Below are 25,749 nucleotides of genomic sequence, written 5' to 3'. Positions count from 1 at the left end.
CCATGTCTATCATGAATAAATGAAATCTTAAAAAAAAAAAAAAGAAAAAGAAAAAACTTTAGAGAGAGGTGCTGGAAAACTAGGGCAAAGACAGGTTGGTTATCTGAGGATCTACTTAGATTCTTACTAGGTACTATAGACCTGATGGTTTCTTTTGTATATATTCTGTGGTAAGTTAACATTACTCCTGTGAAATGGATACTATCATTTTATAGACAGCAAAACTGAGACTTAGAGAAATGAAATAACTTGCCCAAGATCACAATTACTGTATTACAAATTGAGTATTTCAGCCTCAGTCTCTTAAAAATTCATGGACTTTCTACATATTGTTTCTACTGAATAACTGTTGATTTTAAAATGCTATTGAGATGAAAAAAATACAAGTAACTCATTTTCTCCAGTATAGATTACTAATGAATTTTTTATAAAGTTGTATTTGTAGAAACCCCACTTGAGATGTCTAAACCATATATGAAGTGTTCCTGTCCCTGAGGGTTCAATGTTTATTTATCATGTTCGAAGTTAATATTGATTTTTTTTCTAAGTTTTTGCGTGATAATAGAATACCCAGTTAGGAAAAATACTTTTTCTTTGGAAAGTCAGTCTTGTTTTGAGTCAAGAACATTATGCGGAAAAAACATAACTGCTATTCAAGCAGCTAAAAGTGATGTAAACACATAATTACTGATGTGTTTAATTAAGCTCTTGTCAGATGAAGGTTTTCGTGGCTCTTTATGTACCTCTAGGCTTGTAATAAAAGTTTTCAAATGATTTCTTCAGTCTTAGAAGCTAACAAGGTGAAAAAACTCGCCTCAGAGCTTGAGAGGCTTTTACTTGGTGAGTTTAGTAGTAATATTTCACTTTATTTATCTGTTTCTCCAGTTCTTTTGATGTCTTTTTGTCAGGTACTTTATTTGCTGTGAATTTATACAATGAGCAGAAGTGGAATTTGAGTTCACATATTTGCACAGAACACTGAGAAATACTATACAGCAAACAGAAACCTTCCTGGGGGAATCTCGAGAATGTTGTGTATTTTTAAATGGAAGTATCTACTTGTTCCCAGTTTATGCCCTCTGGCCTGAGACTATTATTATCTTTGTTTTTTTAAAGGTTTTTAACTAGGACCTTTTTGTTATGGGTTTGGTTTGGTTTCTGCATAATGTCAGGTGGCTAATAACAAGTAAACACTGTCAGAGGAAAAGTTGTTAGAAAAATTGCTTTTTTTCTCCATGTGGCAGCCTTAAATGCCCTCAAGATTTATGATTTGCCTTTTCTGGTAATTGTTAAAAAGGATAATGCATTACTTCATTTTCTGCATTTTTTTTTTTCATTTATGAGGAAGCCCCTATATACTTGTATTTAAAATGAAACTCAGGGCAGCCTTGAGTGGTTTAGCGCCGCCTGCAGCCCAGGGCCTGATCCTGGAGACCTGGGATCGAGTCCCATGTTGGGCTCCCTGCATGGAGCCTGCTTCTCCCTCTGCCTGTGTCTCCGCCTCTCTCTCTCTCTGTGTCTCTCATCAATGAATAAATAAAATATTTTAAATAAAATAAAATGAAACTCATTTTCATCTAAATAGGTTTCCACGTATTTTTAAAAATAGACAAAAGGCTGGAGGCAGTTTGTAAGTACAGAAATGCTTGGGACTCAACTTTGCTCCCTAAAGTCCCCCCCCCCCCCCCCCACCACACTTCCAGGTGTTTCAAGAAAGTATAACCAGGGTCCTGATAAGGAAGAGAATCCAACAAACACGGGCCAGGTACAGTGCATAGTTGTTTAGTGCCCTTAAGGCATATATTCTTTCCATTTTACACCAGAGGGAACTAAAATGTGAGAACCTAAATGTGTTTTCAAGGTTATACCCCTCGTAGCTGACAAAGTGGGGATTGATTTCTGTGGTGCCATTGGTTTAATTTTTCTTGAGAAAGATAACCTATGTATAAAAAAGCCTTAGCTTGGTGTCTGTCACGTGGTAGGTTCTTAATAAGTATAGATTCTCCTTTATCGTTTTCTGAACTTTTCTGCCTCTCTGAAACAATAAACAACAACAAAAAGACCCCAAGGAGATTAGCTGCTGTTTCCCCTCTTTGGGGGAAGGGGCAACTTGATTAAAAGAAAGGAGACTTGCTACATAGCTCTATGCTGCTTTATCTCTTTGTGGCTCAGCAAGAGGGGACGTTCACAGAGGGTTTTTCTTGACTTTCTAACTCTTGTTACTGAAGTACAGTTGACCTACAATGTTACATTAGTTTCAGGTGTACAATATAATGATTTGACAACTCTGTTACTCGGTGCTCCCCATAAGTGGAGTTACCATCTGTTACCATACAATGTGATTACAATATTATTGACTGTATTCCCTTTGCTATACTTTTCATCTCCATGACTTATTTTATAACTGTAAATTGGTACCTCTTAATCCTCTTCACCTACTTGCCTACCCCCCACAGAGACTTCTTCTATTTTTTTTTTTTTTTTATTTACTTATGATAGTCACACAGAGAGAGAGAGGCAGAGACACAGGCAGAGGGAGAAGCAGGCTCCATGCACCGGGAGCCTGATATGGGATTCGATCCCGGGTCTCCAGGATCGCGCCCTGGGCCAAAGGCAGGCGCCAAACGGCTGTGCCACCCAGGGATCCCACTTCTTCTATTTTGAATATAAGTGGGAGCTAACAGAGTTATATAAAGCGAGAGGCCACCTGACCCCTTAATAATAAGGATTATTAAAGTTTTATTTGAAGATCTTTTTATTAAAAATTTTTAAAGATTTTATTTATTCATGAGAGGAACAGAGAGGCAGAGACATAGGCAGAGAGAGAAGCAGTCCCTCCCTCCCGATGCGGAACTTGATCCCAAGACACGAGGATCACGACCTGAGCCAAAGGCAGATGCTCAACCACTGAGCCACTCAGGTGCCCCTTGAAGATTTTTTTTTTTTAAATAAGCGTTTCTGGAGCTTAGCTTTGCATATAAGGCCAGGCAGCTCCTGATGCAAAGAAGACGTGGGAGTTCTGACAAGTTTTGGTTAGCAAATTTAGATTTTCAAGTAGTGGTGAGTGTCATCAAGGCCCTTGGGCATATGGGAATGGTCCCTGCAGTGCAGTTCCTATATGCTAGGTTGTGAGTGCCCCCTTCAGGCCCCCCAGAGTTGTGCAGCACAGTGGCCTTGAATCTAAGGGATAATTTCTGAGAAGAGATCATTTTCTACTTGTACAGGTCTTTAAATCTCTTTAAAATCCCATCTATATGTTTTACCATTTAAACACATGATAGCAGGGACACCTGCACCCCGATGTTTCTAGCAGCAATGTCCACGATAGCCAAACTGTGGAAGGAGCCTCGGTGTCCATCGAAAGATGAATGGATAAAGACGATGTGGTTTATGTATACAATGGAATATTCCTCAGCCATTAGAAATGACAAATACCCACCATTTGCTTCAACGTGGATGGAACTGGAGGGTATTATGCTGAGTGAAGTAAGTCAATCGGAGAAGGACAAACATATGTTCTCATTCATTTGGGGAATATAAATAATAGTGAAAGGGAATAGAAGGGAAGGGAGAAGAAATGAGTGGGAAATATCAGAAAGGGAGACAGAACATAAAGACTCCTAACTCTGGGAAACGAATTAGGGGTGATGGAAGGGGAGGAGGGTGGGGGGTGGGGGTGAATGGGTGACGGGCACTGAGGGGGGCACTTGACAGGATGAGCACTGGGTGTTATTCTGTATGTTGGTAAATTGAACACCAATAAAAATAAATTTATTATTAAAAAAATAAATAAACACATGATAGCAGGGTGTGCTCCTGGAGTCCCAGGATCGAGTCCCACATCCAGCTCCCTGCAGGGAGTCTGCTTCCCCCTGTGCCTGTATCTCTGCCTCTCTGTGTCTCTCATGAATAAATAAATAAAATGTTTAAAAAAAAAAAAGAATACATCCCCTAAACACATGATAGCAAACATAGTGGCTTCTCAATTGATGGCTCCTCTGGAAGTGAAGTTTGTCTTAATGAAGACAGGCTTTGTGAGGTAGGAGGCATCTCAAGGCGTGAATCCAAGGGGAAAGTCCGTCTCAGCAGGTGCCTGAGGAAAAAACTTGGTTGGCTGAGGGAATGGCTCTTGGACACAAGGAGTCAGTATTTGCTCAGGTCCTGTGAATCCTTGCCGCCACTAGGTGGCAGGACAGGCAAGAATCCTAGGCCTACCTATAAGGTTAGGAAGCCAGGTCAGCAAAACCTGCAAGGGTGGGAGAGAGTGCAGTAGCCAATCAAGATGCCACAGAGAAAGAATCTGTGGCCTAGAATTTATGTCTCTGTTACTTATTTTAATTATTTACTTTAATTCTGATGAAGTTTCTGGTGATGGAATTTGTTACTTATGTGTCCTCTTAAAGACATGAATCATAAAATCTTAGCTGTCAAGCCCTTGCAAAATTCTGCCATCAGGGAGGTAAGACACTGTTATACTTACTATATAGATGCACAAATAGAGTTCTGTGGAGAAGTTGGCTTTCCCAAGATTTTACTGCAAGTCCCTGGCTGTTCTTGCTCTTTGAGTTCTAGTTCTGTGCCAACTAAGCTATTGTTTTAAGTGCAGTTTATTTATGGAGATTGGAGGGTGTTCTAAATTGTACCTTCTGGGGCAGCCCGGGTGGCTCAGCAGTTTAGCACCACCTTCCATCCAGGCCATGATCCTGGGGACCCAGGATTGAGTCCCACATTGGGCCCCCTGCATGGAGCCTGCTTCTCCCTCTGCCTGTGTCTCTGCCTCTCTCTCTCTCTCTCCCTCTCCCCCTCTCTCCCTCTCTCCCTCTCTCTCTCTCTCTCTTTCTCTGTGTGTGTGTGTCTCTCATGAGTAAATAAATAAATAAATAAATATCTTAAAAGAAAATAAATTGTACCTTCTGGTTACCCATAATCCTGAAGGTAGGCCCTATACTACCCAAACCAGGCACTGCTGGTCAACAGGTGGTAATGACTAAACTTGCCAGTCCTGTGACTATAAGAAATGACCTTCATTACTTAAAATGCAGAACTCCGAAATGTAGCCACCACATTGTGATACTTACAGGATTGAGTGGATTAAAGAGTGCCTAGCATATAATCTAACACCACCTGGAATTAATAAAATGTGTTTTCCTCTGGACCTGCCCTCTCCCTAGTGATTCTTTTTTTTTTTTTCTTTTAAGATTTTGTTCATTTATTCATGAGAGAGAGGCAGACACAGGCAGAGGGAGAAGCAGGCTCCATGCAGGGAGCCTGATATGGGACTCGATCCCAGGACTACAAGACCACACTCTGGGCAGAAGGCAGACGCCAAACCACTGAGCCACCCGGGCTGCCCTCCCTAATAATTCTTTTCCTATCTGTCTCTTGACTAGAGGATATATATTATTTGGGCATATTAATGATTAGTTGGACCAAAATGCTAAAATTGGAGAGAGAACTTTTCTTAAAACTGTCTTATGATAACAATGATCTTTTAAAAACTGTTACCATGAGTTACTTATTTTCAAAAGGAGAGCAGTAAGTGTGCTTTTGAATAGTGGTTTTTGATCTTATTAACCACAATCCAGGATAACACTGCGTGTACATGTACTTGCATGTGTGTGTCTGGAATAAAACTTACCCTTTCTGTGTGCATATATATTCTGTTTTCTGTCAGACCCACTAATGGGATGAGACCACAGTTTGAAAAATCTTACGCCTTAGAGAAAAATGTGATAAGAAAACATTCTTTTTTGGCAGATTGGCAACATCCAGGGCCAAATTCAAAATGAGAAATTTTAGAAGGTGGGAGAGAGACCGTGAAGTGTCTCTCAAACTGAGAGGGCCCATTGAGACCTGAAAATGAAGCAGGGAATTCCATATAGTTTACACAGAATTTTATTCAGGTAGCTGACACAGGGGGGATTGGGTGGAGGACCATCCATCGCAGCTGCATAGTTATTCTCCACAAAATCCAGACCTTAGTCTACAGGTTGTTTTTTTTTTTTAAGATTTTATTTATTTATTCATGAGACACACAGAGAGAGAGAGAGAGGCAGAGATACAGGCAGAGGGAGAAGCAGGCTCCATGCAGGGAGCCTGACTGGGACTCGATCCCCGGTCTCCAGGATCAGGCCTTGGGCTGAAGGTGGTGCTAAACCGCTGAGCCACCCAGGCTGCCCAGCCCACAGATTTTATAGAGGGAGGGACACACAGAAGGGCACTGTAGTGAGACCAAAATGTTCATGTGTATGTACCTCAAAGGGCTTATGGGCACCTAATTGACAGCTACTCTTTAGTCAGATCTTGTGGCACTATCTGTATATCAGGAAGGATGGAGGATTGTATTATCTCTAACAGATTCATGGGAGGCCAAAACAAGCTTTCCCCCATCCTGGCCTTGGTGGGCATCTCTAAGGGATGTATACGAATCTCCAAAGGACTGAGGCCACGTAGTGCTAAGAGAGGTTATTGAGTGAATAAGAACAAGTTGGAGGGGCAAGACGGAGTCGGTATTGTCAGCACTTCTACAGAAGAAGAACTCGAAACATGCAAGTTTGGGTCGTAGACCCAACGTGCTTCGGTTGGGGCATTGTCATTTTTATCAGCTCTCTCTACACCTACTTGTGCCAGAGCTATGATTAAAGGCAGTGAGAACAGAAAGAAAATGTAACATAGGTACTGTGAATCACAGCTAACAGTCTTGCTAAAACTTTTACTCACCCTGTATTTCTTCTGCGGGTAGTAGGTTTTAGACTTCTTTCTTGCAATTCCTGGATCGGTGGGCTTGTGATAATTCACATCACCTAGCAAATCCACTTGAGACAGCTTTGGAAATTCAGGTGTGAATGAGCAGACTGCTGCCTCCCTGGTGCTGGAGCAAGGAGCAGTGTCGACTGGTGCTGCCCTGTTCATAACTTGGTATCTGTGACCTCGTTTGCTCCTCCAAACCCTGTGAGAGAAAAGAGGAAATTGTTTTTGTTCAATATGGCCACCAGTAACCAAAAAAGCAAACAAAACCCAGGGATCTGAAAGGTTACCTGGCTTGCTCACAGTCACATAGCACGTAGAGGAGATGCTAGGTCTGCCTTACTACTAAAAATCTTGATACCAAAACCTTTTATAATACGAAATTGAAAATGTCAACGTCAAGAGTATTTTTATAGTGGGTTAAATACAAATTAAAATACCAATTCTTTGGAAATCAAGTTCAAGAGCATAGCACAAGAAAGTATCCTTCATCTATCATTGTTTAAAGGCAAATAACCCATTCTTACAAACTTTGTCCCTCAGGTATTGAAGATGCCTTCATTGGTAGAACATTGATCCTGTCCCCACAGATGATTTATTTTTTTTACTCTGTGCAGCAAACCTGGAAGCCTGTGCCTGTGTTTTATGATTTGTCTTGACTGTCTTTGTTCTCAAAAACCTGTGCCATAGCAGGGCAGGTGGTATCATTGTTGGCAGTATTGAGGTCTGAAAAGGGTGTGAGAATTTAAATGAGAGCTTGGATCTTATGATCACCTGCCCACTTCTTTGCAGAAGCATTAAACCATGAGGGCAGAGTAACTGAAACTTTTGGGTAAAAACCCAAGGTCTAAGCAGCCAACTCAACATGCAGAAATGTTATTTGAATTGTGATTTTTTTTCCTTTCTGTCCGAATTTTGTTTTTTCTCTTTACTCTCTTCTCTTCTCACTCCATGCCCAGCATGGAGCCTGGGACAGGGCTATGACCTCATGACCCTGAGATCAAGACCTGAGCTGAGATCAAGAGTCAGACACTTAACCAGCTGAGGCACCCATGGACCCCCCAACTTTCTTTTAAAGTTTTGCCTAAGCACATCTTTTCATATGACCCAATAAAGCATGTTATGTAAATAAACACTGGATTTATCAGTGGCTTTTAAGTGTATTTGGCCTTATCCAGCTGAACTTCATGATTCTACAAAAGATTAAAGAAAAAGGATAAGTGTAAGTAGGACATTTAGATCATAACCATTGAAAGACTGATTCAATTATTTAAAAAAAATGAGGGCAGCCCTGGTGGCCCAGCGGTTTAGCACCGCCTTTTGCCCGGGGTGTGATCCTGGAGACCCAGGATCGAGTCCCACGTTGGGCTCCCTGCATGGAGCCTGCTTCTCCCTCTGCCTGTGTCTCTGCCTCTCTCTCTCTCTCTCTGTGTCTGTCATGAATAAATAAATTAAGTCTTTTTAAAAAAATGAGAATAAAGTTTATTAATAGTTTCCTATGTGTCAGACAGTGTTCAAAGTATTTTACCGATTTTATCTTATGAAATCTCCTTAAAATCCAATTGAAGGTCAGTATATTCGGATTTTTACAGATGAGGAAACCAAGCTATTAACAGTTTAGGTTAATAAATTAATGTCTCAAACTTGAGGGTCATATTGTGATAAGTGGTAGAGCCAAGTATAATCTGACTTGTGATCTTAAACTTTTGGTAACTGTTATATAGCCTCCCCCTGTGAAAGAAATTAAACTCCTAGAAAAATGGGTCCTTATTGTAGTTTTATTAATTTACAGGCTGAACTTGTACACCTCACTTCATCTCTTTTTACCTTTGTGTCCTTAGCTCTAAATTGTGCATAATATCTATTCTGCCTACAACTTCAATTTGCAATAGAAATTAAAAGCTAGAATAGTATAGTGACCCTAGGGCAGGACACATTGTGGAAATTAGAGGTGATACAGAAGAGGTAAAGACAGTAGAAAGTGCTAGAAAGTAAAGGTTTTTAAAGCTTGTATGTAAAATGTTGGTTTTTCTCTCAACGTGGAAACTGTCAGGGTAGCCTTGCAGGTACCATCTTCATGGGAAGATGAGTGGGAGGGGGCTGTAAGTAGAGTGTGGGGAAGTAGCACTGTTAGCGATCAGAGGACAGATGTAGAGGGATGTCCTGTGGGTGCTACTGCTCAGTGGAGGCAAGCCACATTAGACAGCAGCAAGACAAGAGAAGGCTGCAGTGGTGGGGGAAGTTAGGATGAAGCATAACCACAGGTAGTATATTTACAGTGAGTAGCCATTTGCTTAACCAGGCAAATGTTGGTAGAAGAGGTGAGAACTGGGTAGAGGAATTCCATAACTCTTTAGGTTGATATTTGGTAAAACCAAGGTATTTTGAGGCAGGAATGGATAATTCAGTCATTTGTGATGGAGAAGAATGTGTGTGATGCTCTGAATCAGTGGTCGGTGTACTTTCTACCACTGTCTTGTTGTCTCCATGTCCACAATGGCCTCAGCAATGATGCGCTGAGGCCAGTTTATCTAATTACGTGATTTTTATATTTGTGTTCTTAAGCTTTGAACAGAGTATAAATTGCCTTCAGGACTCTTTCTCAGGAATCTCTCTCTCTCTCTCTCTCTCTCTCTCTCTCTCTCTTTTTAAGATTTTATTTATTTGACAGAGTGAACACACAATAGGGGGAGTGGCAGGCAGAGTGAGAGGGAGAAGCAGACTCCCCACTGAGCAGGGAGCCTGATGCACGGCTCCATCCCAGTTTGTAACCTGAGCTGAAGGCAGACGGTGTACCTAGCTGTATCCTATTCCAGGCATATTCATGTATTCCTCAACAGCGTGATGTGCTGGAGAGCACCATGATTGGAAGAACAGCAAGGCATGTCCCAGTCAGGAGAGGCCTTTTTTTTTTCCCCATTGAACGACTCTTCCTGTGTAGATCTTAAACTGCTGGTAGCCAGGCTATGATGTCCCCAAACCAATATGTGTATGTGTGCACATGTATTATAAGGAATTGGCTTGTGTGTTTATGGAGTCTGGCAAGTACAGATCAGCAGTGTGGTCTAACAGGCTTGAGACCCGGGAGAGCCAGAGATGTAGATGAAGTCTGAAAGCAGTCTGCTGGAGACTTCTCTTTTGGGAAGGCTGGTTTTTATTGTTGTTGTTGTTCTGAGTTGTCAACTGATTGAAAGAGGCCTACCACGTTATGGAGGGCAGTCTGTTTAGTCAGAATTCACTCATTTAAATGTTAATCTTATCCAAAAACACTTTCCAAGTGGACACATAGAATTAACCATCACACCCCTCTATTATAAGCAAGGCCTTAATAGGACATTAGAGCCCTTACCACCTCATCCTCCGAACATCTCTCTTAATTGCCACCATTTTTTGTTCAGTGTGTTTGGTAGAAATCCTACTACCTGTTTGAATCGAATTAATGGATAAGAAGGTACTTTTAAAATTGCTTAATAGTTTACAAATGCCAGGAATTTAGGGAAGTGGTAAGTGGAGAGGGTGTGGGTAGAGTTTAGTGTAAATGGGTGTTTGGCCACCTGTCATGAGGAGTAAGTACAGTTTGGCAAGAGAACAATAAACCTTTGTTTTTGTGACTGGACTTTGCAGTACCATACACAGTGTGTGTGTCAGAGGGGTTCTTTTTAGAAACTTCTCTTAGATCTGCAGGAAAAATCCCATCTTCATTCTGGGGCAGGGAGTCCCATCTTGGTGTGGGGCCTTTAGAACTTTGGTTCTGCTACCTAACCACTGAATTCATAACTGCCAGCCCTGCTGCTGGCTGTCTGAGAGACTCCTTAGTGGTTCTGTGGCTCATGGGTTGAAGAATTGCATAGATAAACACAACTTGATTACATAGCAGCTATCTTCTGGGCCATATTGTCTCATAACCTTCGGAGAATCTAATGATTTGGAGGTCGTGATTTTGTTGCTAATATACTTACATGTAGAGCAACCACAATTTTAATTCTAACAGTTAATATAGAATGGTATTTTGCACCCACTTGCTCAGTAAATATTTGGAAAACTTTATTCTCTTTTTTCTCTCACTTCTGATGTTCCCTGCAGCTCACATGTAAGTGCCTGTGGAATGAAGAATGCCATATTACTTTTTGTCCTAGGAGAGATGAAGTAAATAGAACTTTTAGATTCCCTTGAGAGAAATTTTAAATGAGATTAATCTTAGTATCACAGTGGAAATAAAGTGCTTAGTACTCAATATTACATACCACCTTTTAGAATGTTTTTATAACTGAAATCTTTCATTTTACTGTAGAGAGTCTTTCTTTCATTTGACTTGCAGAAACGGTGGTAGTTTTATTTTCCAGTGAACTCTTACAACAAAATGTTCATTAATTAAAAATAGCTGCCCATACAGGAAACAGCTCATATAGCAGCTCCTGACACTGTTCTAAAAACAGACATGGGCTGCTCTGAGTGCTAAAGAGGAATGAATGCTGAAGACCATGTGAACAAATTCAGGTAAAAGCATGCTATTTTTTAAGAAGGATCTGTGTGCTTTTCTATTCATGTTTTTCTGGTTATTAGAGTCATGTGCTTACTATTAAAAAAAAATTTATAGCAATGTATTCTGTAGAAAGTGAAATTTCCACCCAAATTGTGGTGTCTAGTTAGTTTGGTTTCTACCAATTTTTTTTTCCTGTGCGTATACAGACAGTATAGACTTATTTTTTAAATGGGATTATACATTCTTTCAACTTGGTTTTTCATTTATATGTATTGGAAATTTTCCACTTCAAATTTTTCAAAATCCTCTTTATGTTTTTTTTTTTTTAATGAGTTTTATTATTTATTTATTTATTCATGAGAGACAGAGAGAGAGAGAGAGACAAAGACACAGAGGGAGAAGTAGGCTCCATGCAGGGAGCCTGATGCAGGACTCGATCCTGGGACTCCAGGATCACGTCCTGAGCTGAAGTCAGGCACTAAACCACTGAGCCACCCAGGCATCCCCCTCTTCCTTTTTTTTAATTTAAGTTAGTATAGTATTTCACTGTATAGCTGTACTACAATTTGCTTAAACCTGTTCTCTATTAATAGACTTGTGAGTTTATTATTCTTTTTCCTTTAAAGTCAATGTTTTTAGGGCAGATGCACTTGCAATTGAACAAAGTTAAACGAAATATTGATAGTATTATATATTGAGACTTTATATTACGTGTGTCTGGAACTTTACTAAGCATTATACTGTAAAAATTAGAATAATTCTGTGTTATGAGAGATTTTTTACTGTCTGCAATCTCGAGTTGCAGAAAGCCTGCAGGATCCTTGGGTGCCATCATGACCATTCCTAAGATGAACTGAAAAACAAGGGTAAAAAGGGGTGACAGGTAGACACGTGAGAACCCTTTAAATCCAGGGGAGCTAAGCACAAGAACAGTAGATGTATCAGCATAAGGGAAAGCAGAGTTGAGAAACTCTTACTGGTGTTACTGGTGTTAAAAATCTTTGCTGGTTGCCATAACAACTGGCTTCAGAAGACCTGCCATTTTAACCTTTGTGACTGTGCTTTGAGGATTTCCTGGCTATCGGCACAGACTGCTTGGTATTTGTGTCCTCTGCCTCTCTTCCAAATTCCTGTTGTGATTTCTGTCTGATACGCAGGGCCTTTGCTCAGATTTGTCTGTACTCCTGGTGTGTCTTGCTGAGCACCAAGAGATGTCAGCTAATGTTGAGATTCCCATCCCTGGCCAGTCCTCTCTGATGGCTTGTATAGCTGCACGTTGCTTTCTACTGAAAGTGGAAACTTTTCAGTTTTTGTCTCTATTAGTGACTTGGACTCTAAGAAAAGTCTCCTGAGACTTAGAAGGTATATTTCATTTGCTTAAATGGCTGTTGCATAGATCCTAGGTATGATAGGTGATAGGTTAAAATTTTAGAGGGGGAAAAAGTTTATTGCGTACTATAGTTCTTCATAATTAAGTAGTTTAGTGTGACTAGAGAGAAGCTCTAAAGCTTAAAATACCATTGAAAGCAACTTGTTGGGTTATTTATGGCCCTGTGATAAACCACTCTGAAACTTGATAGTCTAATAAAACAGTTTATCTCATGATTCAGTGAGTTGACCAGGAGGTTCTGTTCTCTGTGGTGTCAGCTGGGTGCTGGGATGGCAGTGGTCCTCTGAGGTTTGCTTGGGAGGTGAATGCCCACAAGTGTGGTTCATTGGAGGTGATCGCCAGAATGACGACTTACCACAGTGTGCTCTCTGGCCCCTCATACATGCAGACTAGACTCGCCCCCACACAAGAGTGCCACAAGTCTCACTCCACTGCTAGGTTAGCTTGAGTCCAGGAGCTCGTCTAAATCAGGTCCAGGTGCAGATGAGGCTCTTTGGGTACAACTAGTCTCAAACCAAATACCTGTGAACTAAAGGCACAAGTTATTTGCTCTCCTCCCCCAACCCAACATGCAATGACAAGGTAGGGACAGGAGAATTATGAGAGACACTCCCCTTCAAAAAGGCATTAGACAGAAGAAGTCACAATGCTGATATGCTGCTGGTGGGAAGGTAAAATGGTGCCATCGCTTTAGAAACAGTCTGGTAGGGGCACCTGGGTGGCTCAGTGGTTAAGCGCCTGCCTTAGGCTTAGGTCATGATCCTGGGGTCCTGGGATTGAGTCCCGCAGTGGGCTCCCCTCAGGGAACCTGGAAATATGCTGGGTGTAAGAAGCTAGTCACAGAGCACATAGTAGGAGTCCATTTATATGAAATGTCCTATATAGGCAGATCTATAGAGACAAAGTAGATTAGCAGCTTCTTAGAGCCAGTGGGATTGGGTATATAGGGGATGAAAACTAAGGGTACAGGTTTCCTCTTGAGGTGATGAAAATGTTTTAAAGGTATCTGGTTGTATCTGTGGATATACTAAAAACCTCTGAATTGCAAACTTTAAGTAAATCGTAAGGTGAGTGAATTATGTCTCAGTAAAGCTGTTACTTAAAAACAAATCAAAAACAGAAGGGGGAAGTGGGAGACACCTAGCAGTCCCTGTTCCACAGCAGTTCTAAAATCCAGTTAGGTAAATGTCAGTGGTTTCTTGTTTAGGGACTAGTTTTTTGTTTGTTTTTTGGTTTTGGGTGGGGGGAGAGAAGAGGGGCAAAGAGCAGAGGCAGAGGGGGAGTGGGAGAAGGAATTTCAGTCTCACAACTCCGAGATCATTACCTGAACTGAAATCGAGAGTTGGATGTCCAACTGACTGAGCGACCTGGCACCCCAGGACTAGTTTATAATCTGGGTGGTTCTTCGTGGCTCTTGTCTGTCTACTCTCTAGGCTCTTGGTTATGTCCTCTGAATCTTACATTTCCATAAGAAATGACTTATGTTTGTAGGCTTTTGCTATCTGAATAAAGGCCCTGGTATTTCTCATTTTGAACTATGTCTTTTTAGTCACACTGATGGTGTTTTTCCATTGATAGGTTTTTAGAGTTTTTAGGAGTTATTCCCATGGATTTCTTTGGGGTTTGCAACTTTAGATTAAAGCCATTCCTACAAATTTCTTTGAGACAGGGGTCTACCTTGAATTGCCTTTAAGTCAGGGCATTGTGTGAAAATACCATTAAGATTCTTACAAGCTCAGGACACCTGGGTGGCTCAGTTGGTCAAGTGTCTACTTTTGGCTCAGTTCATGATCCTGGGACTTGGGATCGAGCTCCACGTTTGGTTCAGTGCTCAGTGGAGAGTCAGCTTCTTCCTCTCACTATGGCCCCCGCCCCGTTTGTGCTCTCTCTCTCTCTCAAATAAATAAAATCTTTATTTTTTAAAATTTATTTATGTATTTTAAAGATTTTATTTATTTATTTATTATTTATTCATGAGAGACACACAGAGAGAGAGAAAGAGAGAGAGGCAGAGGGAGAAGCAGGCTCCATGCAGGGAGCCCGATGTGGGACTCGATCCCGGGTCTCCAGGATCACGTCCTGGGCGGAAGACAGGTGCCCAACCACTGAGTCACCCAGGCATCCCGTGGATATATCTTTTAAAAGCAACTCAATGACCTAGAAATAGCTTATATATGTCACAAAAATAAAATGCGGCTCCTTTTTATTTCCTCTAAATTCTTTTTTTTAACTTTTTTTTTCCTAAATATTTTATTTATTATTCATGAGATGCACAGAGAGAGAGAGAGAGAGAGAGAGGCAGAGACACAAGCAGAGGAAGAAGCAGGCTGCATGCAGGAAGCCTGATGTGGGATTCGATCCCGGGACTCTGGGATCACGCCCTGAGCCAAAGGCAGACGCTTGACCACCGAGCCACCCAGGTGTCCCATATTTCCTCTAAATTCTGCTTGAAAAGGAACCAAATACTTCCCCTTTTGTTCATTTCACTACTCTCATATTTTATCATAGGCGGCTAACGTGAACCAGTTGGTACTTTCAATATTCTTCCTGAAATTCTTGGATCCATGCGTTCATTAGGTGCCCTGTTTCTGTTTTTGTTAAAGATTTTATTTACTTATTTTTGAAAGAGAGAAAAAGAACAAGCACAAGCCAGGGGGGGAGGATCAGAGGGAGAAGCAAACTCCCCATTGAGCTGTAGTCTGATGCCACACTGAATCCCAGGGCACTGGGATCATGCCTTGGGCAGAAGGCAGCTGCTTAACCGACTGAGCCACCCAGGTATCCCCATTGGGTACCCTTTCTGTTTCCATGTTACTGCATGCTTTGGGTTTGCTAATTATTCTGCTAGCACGTGATGTAGTTTCCCTTTCTTCAGCCACCGGTAACATTTCTTCACTATTTCAGATCTTTATTAACTGTCTCCTCGAGATTCTTCTAACTTCTGACCCCCGCCTGGACCCAAAGCCAGTATATACTTTGAGTTTTTGTTCCAGCCCCTCTTTTTGAACCAAACTTTATTTTGGTTATCTATTGCTGCAGAACAAATCGCCCCTAAATTTAGTGGCTTAGGACAGCAACTATTCTTTTGCTCATAACTTTGGGATCTGGCTGGGGTTTGGTAAGGATGGCTCATTTCTGGTCTGCGTGCTGTCTGCTGGGATAGCTTGACTGGGGTTTTAAGATTTATTTCCAAGATAGCGCACTTGTAGGGATGGCAACTTAGTGTTGTCAGCTGTGATTTTAGCTGGAGTTGTCAGCTGGGCCTTCATTCTTTTCCATGTAGGACTTTCTCATGCATGTAGCTATTTGTACCTTTTCATAACATGACAGCTGGACTCTGAAAAGGAAATAGAAATTGCCAGGATTCTTAAATATTTAGCTCAGAACTAGTGCAATGTCATTTCTGCTCTTTTTTTTTTTTTTAAGATTTTATTTTTTAAAATTTTTATTTATTTATGATAGTCACACACACAGAGAGAGAGAGAGAGGCAGAGACACAAGCAGGCTCCATGCAGGGAGCCCGACGTGGGATTCGATCCCGGGTCTCCAGGATCGCGCCCTGGGCCAAAGGCAGGCGCTAAACCGCTGCGCCACCCAGGGATCCCATTTCTGCTCTTTTCTGTTGGATAGTCATTCAAGGAGGTGGAGAGAGACCTCTTGGTGTGGGAATAGTAGCTAAGAATTTGTGGCTGTCATTAACTCACTGTAATCTGTTAGGGCTATTTTTCGGTTTTGTTTTTAGTGTTTTTTGTTTTGTTTTGTTTTGTTTTTGTAGTACTGAAAAGACATTCTTTAAGTTACAAGTTGGTGAAAAGTAGTTGTTTATTGGATAAAGGTTCAAGCTCTGGAAGGAGGTTAAAAGAAACATTTACATATAAAGAACCTCTCAATATCTGTTTGTGGAAATTTTAAATGTATTTCACTGTTAGGGCTATTTTTCGGTTTTGTTTTTAGTGTTTTTTGTTTTGTTTTTGTTTTGTTTTGTTTTTGTAGTACTGAAAAGACACTCTTTAAGTTACAAGTTGGTGAAAAGTAGTTGTTTATTGGATAAAGGTTCAAGCTCTGGAAGGAGGTTAAAAGAAACATTTACATATAAAGAACCTCTCAATATCTGTTTGTGGAAATTTTAAATGTATTTCACAGGTGGACCAAAGTCATTTTTTTCAGGTAGAATTAAATTTCTCATTAGCAGAATGTAGTCTTTAGCACCTTTGTTGTAGCAAGATTTGGATGTGACAGGGATGTCTGAATGCATTTATAATTTTAATTGGTCTAAAAACTGAACTGGTTATTTTTAGCAAAGGTTGCCTTATATATTATCAAAGGTAGAGAAATAACCCTCTTCTACAGACTTTCCTTCTTCTGATAGGGACTAAATGCTGTTTAGGAACTGTGGACGATGAAAGGCAGACTGGGTGCATTGTAGGAATGTTTGTGGTAAAGGCAGAAGTGTATAATGAGGTGGAAGGATCCCAAGGTTTTCTACCATTTGGAGCTTTTGTGCGCAGCTGTTTCCAGATTGGTAAGAGAGGACAGAACAAACGGCAGAAGTGGCCTCTGGGTGTGTTTATTCACCCGAGTCTCGTATTAGGTTTGCTCATACAGGCTAGTGAATGGCTTCCTGAACTTGTAAAACACTTAGGTTAGTAGATTTTTCCCTATCCAAATTGGAGGTGTGCTTAAAAAAAAAAAAAAAAAAAAAAAAAATCAAACAGTACTTTATTACAGTAGTGATTCAAGAGTTTAAATATAACTTGTAACTTTACCAAAAGAATCTAGTGTGAAATCTTTGGTCTCTGGTTCCTGTTTTTAGCTTAGAATCATTTGATTGAAAGCTTTTGGTTTTGGTTATACATTATCTGATAGTACTGATAAGATGTTGTTAAAGATAAAATAATTTGAATATTTTTCTTTAATGTGATCATTTGTAAAAATGTTTAGGGTAGCACTAGTTTCCCTTTCTTTTAATTTTTACTCCCCTACATCTAAGTAGTTGTCAGGCTGACTAATAATGCACTTCCTCCTGTTTCTCCCCCTCTCTCCTTGGTTCCTTCTATTTGTTTTTCTTCTTTATTCTCCTCCTACCCTACCAAGTCTGGTGCAGTGACCTATTCAGGAGTGAGATTGTGGATAGTGTGGCTAAGATGACCATGATACATGTATTTTATTCTGTAGAAGAATCCTTCCAGCTGCCAATGTCAAACTTCCCTGGCATAATAATCATCACGACCATGAGGGACGCCTGGATGGCTCAGCAGTTAAGCATCTGCCTTCAGCTCAGGGCGTGATCCTGGAGTCCTGAGGTCGAATCCCTCATTGGGCTCCCTGCAGGGAGCTTGCTTCTCCCTCTGCCTTTGTCTCTGTGCCTCTGTCTCTGTCTCTCTTTCTCTGTCTCTCATGAATAAAGAAGTAAAATCTTAAAGTCACGAACCATCAATTTAGCAAATGATGCTCATGCTCTTGATTTTCAGAAATTGTCTTCCTCTGTTTCTCCATTAAAATTCCTTTTGCTTTGGGATATCCTAGGTACTCATCAATCTATCAAGCAATTATTGTATGTGAACTGATAAAGCATTCTAGGAGACATGGAGGTAAGCAGGAAATGGTCACTGTTAATTGCTCCCCAGTTTCTAGTCTTCAGATTCTTCTTTCTCAGTCAGATTTGAAAGCTAGGCATAGTTTTTTGAAGACTTGGATCATACACTTTTAGAATGTTGATAGTCTCTGAATTATTTTGGTACTCTTCTACCTTCACAGCTATACTCATCATTAATAGGACCTTACTTATTTTAGGGTTTGTACAACTTACTGTGGTCTCACGATTTTGAACTCCGGTTGTTAAGAATGTATTCTTGTGTATTTTTAAAAGTTGTTCATTTCCCTTGGGTGGGTACATAACTTCCTAGTTACCTTAAAGGTATTTTCACTGAATTCTTATTTCTAGGCTAAGTAATTTTAATCTCTTCAAGATTTTCTTATATCTCGCTTTTCCCTGCAGCGTTCATAGATTGTCCAAATAGTACATTTACTATTCGACAGAATTTTTTCCATTTGACCTGCCCTCTCTAGATATCTAAGCAGCAACATTCAAAAAGTTGTAGAAAAGACTACAACTTAATTTTCAAAAATATAATTCATAAAATAATGTAGGACTTGGAGAGGACCTTTGAAAATATATCATTTAGAGTCCTCCTCTTATTCTTATTGCACATGTAATGCACAGGTTTGATACACAGAAAAAATATAATCAAGAAAGGGAAGAAGTGCTCCATGTAACAGGAGGGTATGTACTCTATCCTTTAAATTTCCAATGTGTCCTGTTTACTGTTTTAATTGCAGAATTACCTGTAATGTCCTTTTATTTCTTTGTAAATAATGGGAAGCCAGTCTTCCAGCAAAATCTGCTTATTTGTCCCAAATGAATATACTTGTGTTTGTGCAACTCTTGATTTTTAATTTTAGTTAGCCCAGAACATTTGATTTCCTAAACCTGTTTAGACAATTGCATTTTATTTTGGTGACATATATAAGCTATTTCTAGGTCATTGAGTTGCTTTTAAAAGATATATCCACGGGACGCCTGGGTGACTCAGTGGTTGGGCACCTGTCTTCCGCCCAGGACGTGATCCTGGAGACCCGGGATCGAGTCCCACATCGAGCTCTCTGCATGGAGCCTGCTTCTCCCTCTGCCTGTGTCTCTGCCTCTCTCTCTCGGTCTCTCCTGAATAAATAAAATATTTAAAAAATAAATAAAAGATATATGCATAAAAAGTACAAAGTGCTGATGAAAGAACTAAAAATAATAAATGGAGAGACATGTTCATGGATTGAAGACTTTTGATACAATAAAGATGACAGTTCATACCTGTTAAAATTCTAGTAAGATTTTTATAGGTATAGATAAGATGATTATAAAATTTACATGGTAAGGCAAAGCAACCAAAACAGCTGAAAAAGTTTTGTAAAAGAAGCATAATGTGGGGAGAATCACTCTAATTTTAAGACGTTATGTAGCTATGGTAATCAAGACTATCGTATTGCCAGAGTGACAAATAGGTCAGTGCAACAGAATTAAGAACCTAGAATTAGCCCCACACAAGCAAAGCCGATTGAATCTTGACAAAGGTGCAAATACAATGTGTCCTTTTTAACAAATGGTGTTAAAGCAATTAGATATCTATGGACCAAAAAAAATAAATAAATAAAATGAACTTCACCTAAACCTTAGACTATATCCATGAATTAATTCAAAATAGGTCATCAATTTAAATATAAAACATAAAACTGTAAAACTTTTTAAAGAAAACCTATAACAGGTGTGCCTGGATAGCTCAGTTGGTTAAGCGTCTACCTTTGGCTTAGGTCATGATTCCAGGTCCTGGAATTGAGCTGCATGTTAGGCTTCCTGCTTCTCCTTCTCCCTCTACCTGCCCCTCCCCCTGCTTGTGCTCTCTCTCCCTCTCTCTCTGTCAAATGGATAAATACAATCTTAAAAAAAAGAGGAAAACCTATGAGAAAATCTTTTAGACCTAGGACTTATCAAAAAGTTGAGCCATGACACCAAAAAGCATAAAAACCATAAAAGAAAAAAAACTGATAATGGGACCTCATCAAAGTTTAAATCTTTTGGCTGTGTGACTGTTAAAAGAGCAAAAAGACAAGCTGTAGACTGGGAAAAAAATATTTGAGAACTGTATATTTGACAACAGACTCTATTTAGAATATATAAAGGACTCTCAAAACTGAACAGTTAAAAAAAAAGAAAAACCTTAACAACCTAATTTAAAAATGAGCAAGCATCATAAAGATATACAGATAACAAAAATAAGTCCATGTGGACACTCATCATCTAATCTAGCAGTCATACTTCTTGCATTCATCCCAGAGAAATGAAAATTCAGATCCCACACTAAGACCTGTACACAAATGTTCATAGCAGTTTTATTTGTAATTGCCAGAAACTGTAAACAATTTAATGTTCATTAACCTATGAATAGCTGAACTCACTGTAGTACAACCACACTATGGAACTCTACGTAGCAATAGAAAAGGAAGGGACAAAAAAAAAAAAAAAGGAAGGGACCGTTGATACATAACAAGCACTTGAAAAGGCCTCAAGGGCATTATGCTGAGTGAAAAAAGCCAATCTCAGAGTCATGGGTCACATATTGTGTGATACCACTTTTAGAGTGTTCTGTAAATGACAACATGATAGAAATAGAGAACAGAGTAATGGCTTCCAGGGATTAGGGACAGTGAAGAGAAAAGTATTGATGCCTAGAAATGAGTAGCATGAGGGAGTTCTTACTGATGCTGGAATCCTTCAGTGTCATGACTGGTTGTGTTTACACAGGTCTATACAAGTGATAAAATGGCATAGAACTAAACACACACATTGTGCCAATGTCAATTTCCTGGTTTTGATATTGTACTGTAGTTACATAATATGATGTAATCAATCATTTGGGGAAACTGGACCCCTCTGTACTATTTTTGCAATTTCCTGAGTCTATAATTAATTCAGAATAAAAAATTTTTTAAAAAGACACCCGAGGGGATCCTTGGGTGGCTCAGTGTTTTAGCACCTGCCTTCGGCTGGCCAAATGGCATGATGCTGGAGTCCTGGGATGGAGTCCCACATCAGGCTCCCTGCTTGGAGCCTGCTTCTCCCTCTGCCTGTGTCTCTGCCTCTCTCTCTGTCTCTCATGAATAAATAAATAAAATCTAAAAAAAAAAAAAAAAAAAAAAAAGACACCCAAACCTGAGACCTATGTCCATTAGCCACTAGTTCCTTTTAAAGTTTAGATTAACTAAAATAAAATGAATTTTAGTTCCCTGGCCACACAAGCCATGTTTCAAGTGCTCGTGTGAATGCACAAATGGAGAACATTTTCATCACCATAGAAATTCAACTGACAGTGCCAGTTTAGACAAGCTCCTTAGCAGTGCTGATTGCCATATGTGTGGGTACCAACACATTTCTTAGAGAACTGTCTTAAATTTATAAATCAAAAGCTAATGGTCTGTACCAATAAAATTTAAATAGAAGAAATGGATTTAACATGACACTTTTTGTTATACTTTTTGAGGCTGTCTTCCATATCTTTTTTTTTTTTTGTCTTCCATATCTTAATAAGAAAAGGAAAAGAAACTTTCTTCATGTTCGAAATAGGAGTAACTTTTTTTCCCCTTATCTGCCAAGCAGTTATAGTTTCTTTCCATAATCGCAATACAGAATATATAGGAAATGAGCAAATTAGAGGGGAGGGACAAGTAGGGAAAAGAGATTGCCAAAAAAAGTATTTTGAATATCCCATACTTCGTTATTTTTTGTTTCTTAATGTCCAGCTTACCAATGGTAGCTTTACCATTGCAGAGGAAGCGTGGTTTAGCAACCAGACCTTAGACCAGAATTATATTTCTGGCTCAAAGTGACCTTGAGCAAGTGACAATTGTGTACTCTTCTCAGTCTCATAACCAACAAGCAACCTAAGCTAAATCAGCTATTGCTGATTGCAGCTATGGGGGAGAATATACAAAAGTAGGATCATTTGTCCTACTTGCAAATACATTTGCAAGCTATTGGCTTACGAGTAGATTAAATACAAAGTTTTGAGGAATCAAAAGGTCATGTGGAGTAGAAAGCAGAAGTTTACAAGGTATATACAGTTTTAGGTTTTGAGTTTGGAGTTAAATACAAGAAAACTCAAGGTGAAAGTTTTTCTTCTCCCATCCAAGGTTAATAACTTTGAGAAAGCTTTGAGAGACAAAGCAGATATTTTGGATTTTAGAGACCAGGTTTTGAAGTTCCATAGTGCAGGGTTTGAATCACAGCTCTGCCTCTTAGTCTCTGAGAAAGCTGCCAAACTTGAGTTCTCACTTTCACCGACAATAAAATGGGAGCTATAATGATGCCTCTTTGTAAGGGTTGTCATGAGAAGGATACAGAAGTAAATAGCTATAGTTACTAATAATTTTATCAAGTCATGGAACAGACTGATGATGTTAGGAACAGATAAATAGCTTTGTTTACTTTCCTTTTCTAACAGTTTTTAGCCCCATAACGTTTTGAGGATAGGGTCCTAATTTTAGCTTTGTAACAGACTGGTTAATATCATGGTTTATAAAGCTATTCCCAAATGTAATTAATGTATATAGTAGTATGACTAAATTCATTAGATCACTTATTTGGAGCCAAGACAAATAAATCTGTTTATATAAAATCTAGGAGCCTAAACTCTAAGTAGCAAACTGAAAAAAAAAAAACTCATAAATTAAAAAAAAACTCATAAATTTATGAGAGAAATGTTATTTCAGTGTAATTTTTGCAACCCATTTCTGCAACCATAGCCACATAGTATCTGAATGAACAGTGATGAAGAAGCTTAATTATAAGGACAAAAATCTACAATGTACAGAGTCACGTTAGAAAATATTTTATTATGAATTTTCTTTGCTTACTACACTGCATAAAACAGTGAAAAAGAGGTCAAGAATGTAAGCCAACATGCTCATTAAGGTCCTTCTGGTCCTAGTACTCTGTAGCAGAGAAGGACAGTTGCAATTTTAGCTAATAGTTTACTGGCATGTGATCAGTTTGAAGGGAACCAAAAATGCTGACATCCTCATCTGACTTCATCACTGAAGCCTGAGTACATATAGCAGCACTTCCTGTGTAAAACTTACCCTGACTCTGCCGAGGACACCCCAGCCCTCAGCTGTTGTGGGTTGGAATGGTGGCTTGGTTTGGTGAAGCCCTCAGTTAGGTGGATACCTCCGCACTATGTGAACATGCCATGACTGTTTACTATACCTTTCACTTCATAGAGTTCAGCTTTCAAAGTTGATAATAACATTCATCAATAGCAAGAAATTGTTGGCAGGTGGATTACTAGCTCTTAAAATCACCACTCCTTGAAAATCTTATACAAGATAACAGCATGTTTAAGAACTAATTTAGAAATATAATGCTATGGCAATGTCCACAATAGCCAAACTGTGAAAGGAGCCTCGGTGTCCAACGAAAGATGAATGGATAAAGAAGATGTGGTTTATGTATACAATGGAATATTACTCAGCCATTAGAAATGACAAATACCCACCATTTGCTTCGATATGGATGGAACTGGAGGGTATTATGCTGAGTGAAATAAGTCAATCGGAGAAGCACAAACGTTGTATGGTCTCATTCATTTGGGGAATATAAAAAATAGTGAAAGGGGGGGATCCCTGGGTGGCGCAGCGGTTTAGCGCCTGCCTTTGGCCCAGGGCGCGATCCTGGAGACCCGGGATCGAATCCCACGTCGGGCTCCCGGTGCACGAGCCTGCTTCTCTCTCTGCCTGTGTCTCTGCCTCTCTCTCTCTCTCTCTCTCTCTCTGTGTGACTATCTAAAAAAAAAAAAAAAAAAAAAATAGTGAAAGGGAATAAAGGGGAAAGGAGAGAAAATGAGTGGGAAATATTAGAGAGGGGGACAGAACATGAGAGACTCCTAACTCTGGGAAACGAACTAGGTAGGGGTGGTGGAAGGGGAGGTGGGTGGGGGGTGGGGGTGACTGGGTGAAGGGCACTGAGGGGGACACTTGATGGGATGAACGCTGGGTGTTATTCTATATGTTGGCAAATTGAACACCAATAAAATATAAATTTATAAAAAATATGCTATGGAAATTATACTGAAAAAAATCTATCAGAAGATCTGGAATGTATAAACCTTGTCTTCCATATATACTAATATATGTATGGCCTGTTTTCTCATCCATACAATGGGAGGATTTCTAAATTTCTAAGACTTTATGCTTTTAGTGAGTTTCTCCAAGTAGCTCCCTCCATACTTCCACTGGTTGATTCATAAGCTACATTAAATACGTTTTCTATCCATCAAAATTTCCTCAAGTATTGTCAAATTCTTTAAGGTAATGTACTATTTGTCATTCAGAAACATAATTTGAAGAAGTAATATAGCAAAAGTGAACTGAATCTCAGTATTAGAGTTTGATTCTGAATATCACATGAAAGTTAGCCTTTGGATTATTATGTAAATGCTGAGTCCACGTGATGATAAACCATTAGGTGCTTTGAAAAGTCTGTGACTAAAGCACTAACTTTAATCAGTAATTTTCTTTGATAAGCATGGCAAGGATGAGAAATTTGCTCATTGGTACCTTTCCTCCTTTAAAATCCTGATGTCGGGATTCCTGGGTGGCGCAGTGGTTTAGTGCCTGCCTTTGGCCCAGGGCGTGATCCTGGAGACCCAGGATCGAATCCCACGTTGGGCTCCCGGTGCATGGAGCCTGCTTCTCCCTCAGCCTGTGTCTCTGCCTCTCCCTCTCTCTCTCTATGTGACTATCATAAATAAATAAAATTAAAAAAAATAAAATAAAATTCTGATGTCTTTATAAAGTTATTTGGCATTGTTAGGTAACCTAGGAAGGAAATAGAAGGTCCTTTTGCTTGGGAGACAGAAAGTGTAAACACTATTTCACTGCATTTCGCTATTTAACATTTCTTATGACTATCTGGTCATATATGGTGCAAAAAATCCTAAACCCCTTTAAAAACTATTTTTAAAAGATAGTTTGTTATAAATCTAAAGGCTGTAATTATAGTAAAATCACATGCAACTGACCCCATCCTTCCTATTCCACCCTAGTATTAGAGCTTTCTCACTGCATTTTGAAATACCTTCATGGAATTTTGAAATGCTATGCTTGCGTAGATCTTTGAGGCTGCATCAGTGCTAGAAGAGTTACAAAACCTAGCTCTGCACTTCCCATTAGTTACTCACCATGTCCAACAGAGATGTATGCGTGTCTGGTGTCTAAGTGCAGACTTGTAGGTTTTACCCATAAATCAGAGATCCAAATAATTTCTCCACAAGCAGGAAATAAGTATGATTAATCAGAAGAGTAAAAGGCACTGCTGGATGTTGTTGGAGAGAAATCCTCTATGGGGGGCTGTGAGTATTGTTATTTTTGCAATTTCTATTTCTGAAATATCTCAGGTTAAGGACATTTGAAACTTGTGAATATACAAAGTATATGGGCAGATGAAGTAACTGCCACTTGTCTTTTTGATTACTACTAAATGATAAGTAATTTCTATCACTACTGAAATTATCATGGCTCTTGT

The 25,749-nt window shown here is 39.6% G+C and overlaps 1 protein-coding gene across 4 annotated transcripts in view; it reads left to right on the top strand.

Annotated features, from left to right (window-relative positions):
* FGD4 (FYVE, RhoGEF and PH domain containing 4) overlaps nucleotides 1-25,749 on the top strand; it is a 214,644-nt gene that overhangs the window by 45,843 nt on the left and 143,052 nt on the right. Inside the window, exon 1 of one of the 4 annotated variants that reach the window (XM_077870517.1) lies at nucleotides 11,202-11,244. The exons of 2 other annotated variants lie outside the window; for them this stretch is intronic. Coding sequence is in view for 1 of the 2 variants with exons in the window: in XM_077870515.1 (XP_077726641.1) it covers nucleotides 25,567-25,576 (10 nt within the window). In the remaining variant the exon portion in view is untranslated. Of the gene's footprint in view, nucleotides 1-11,201; nucleotides 11,245-25,404; nucleotides 25,577-25,749 lie in introns of those variants that run through there. One more of the 4 variants, XM_077870515.1, reaches the window with a different exon arrangement.

This window comes from Canis aureus, chromosome 25 (genome assembly GCF_053574225.1).
Source record: "Canis aureus isolate CA01 chromosome 25, VMU_Caureus_v.1.0, whole genome shotgun sequence".
Classification (NCBI taxonomy): Eukaryota; Metazoa; Chordata; class Mammalia; order Carnivora; family Canidae; genus Canis; species Canis aureus.
Note: the sequence above shows the minus strand (reverse complement) of the source record. Positions and strands in the feature narration are given on the sequence as shown.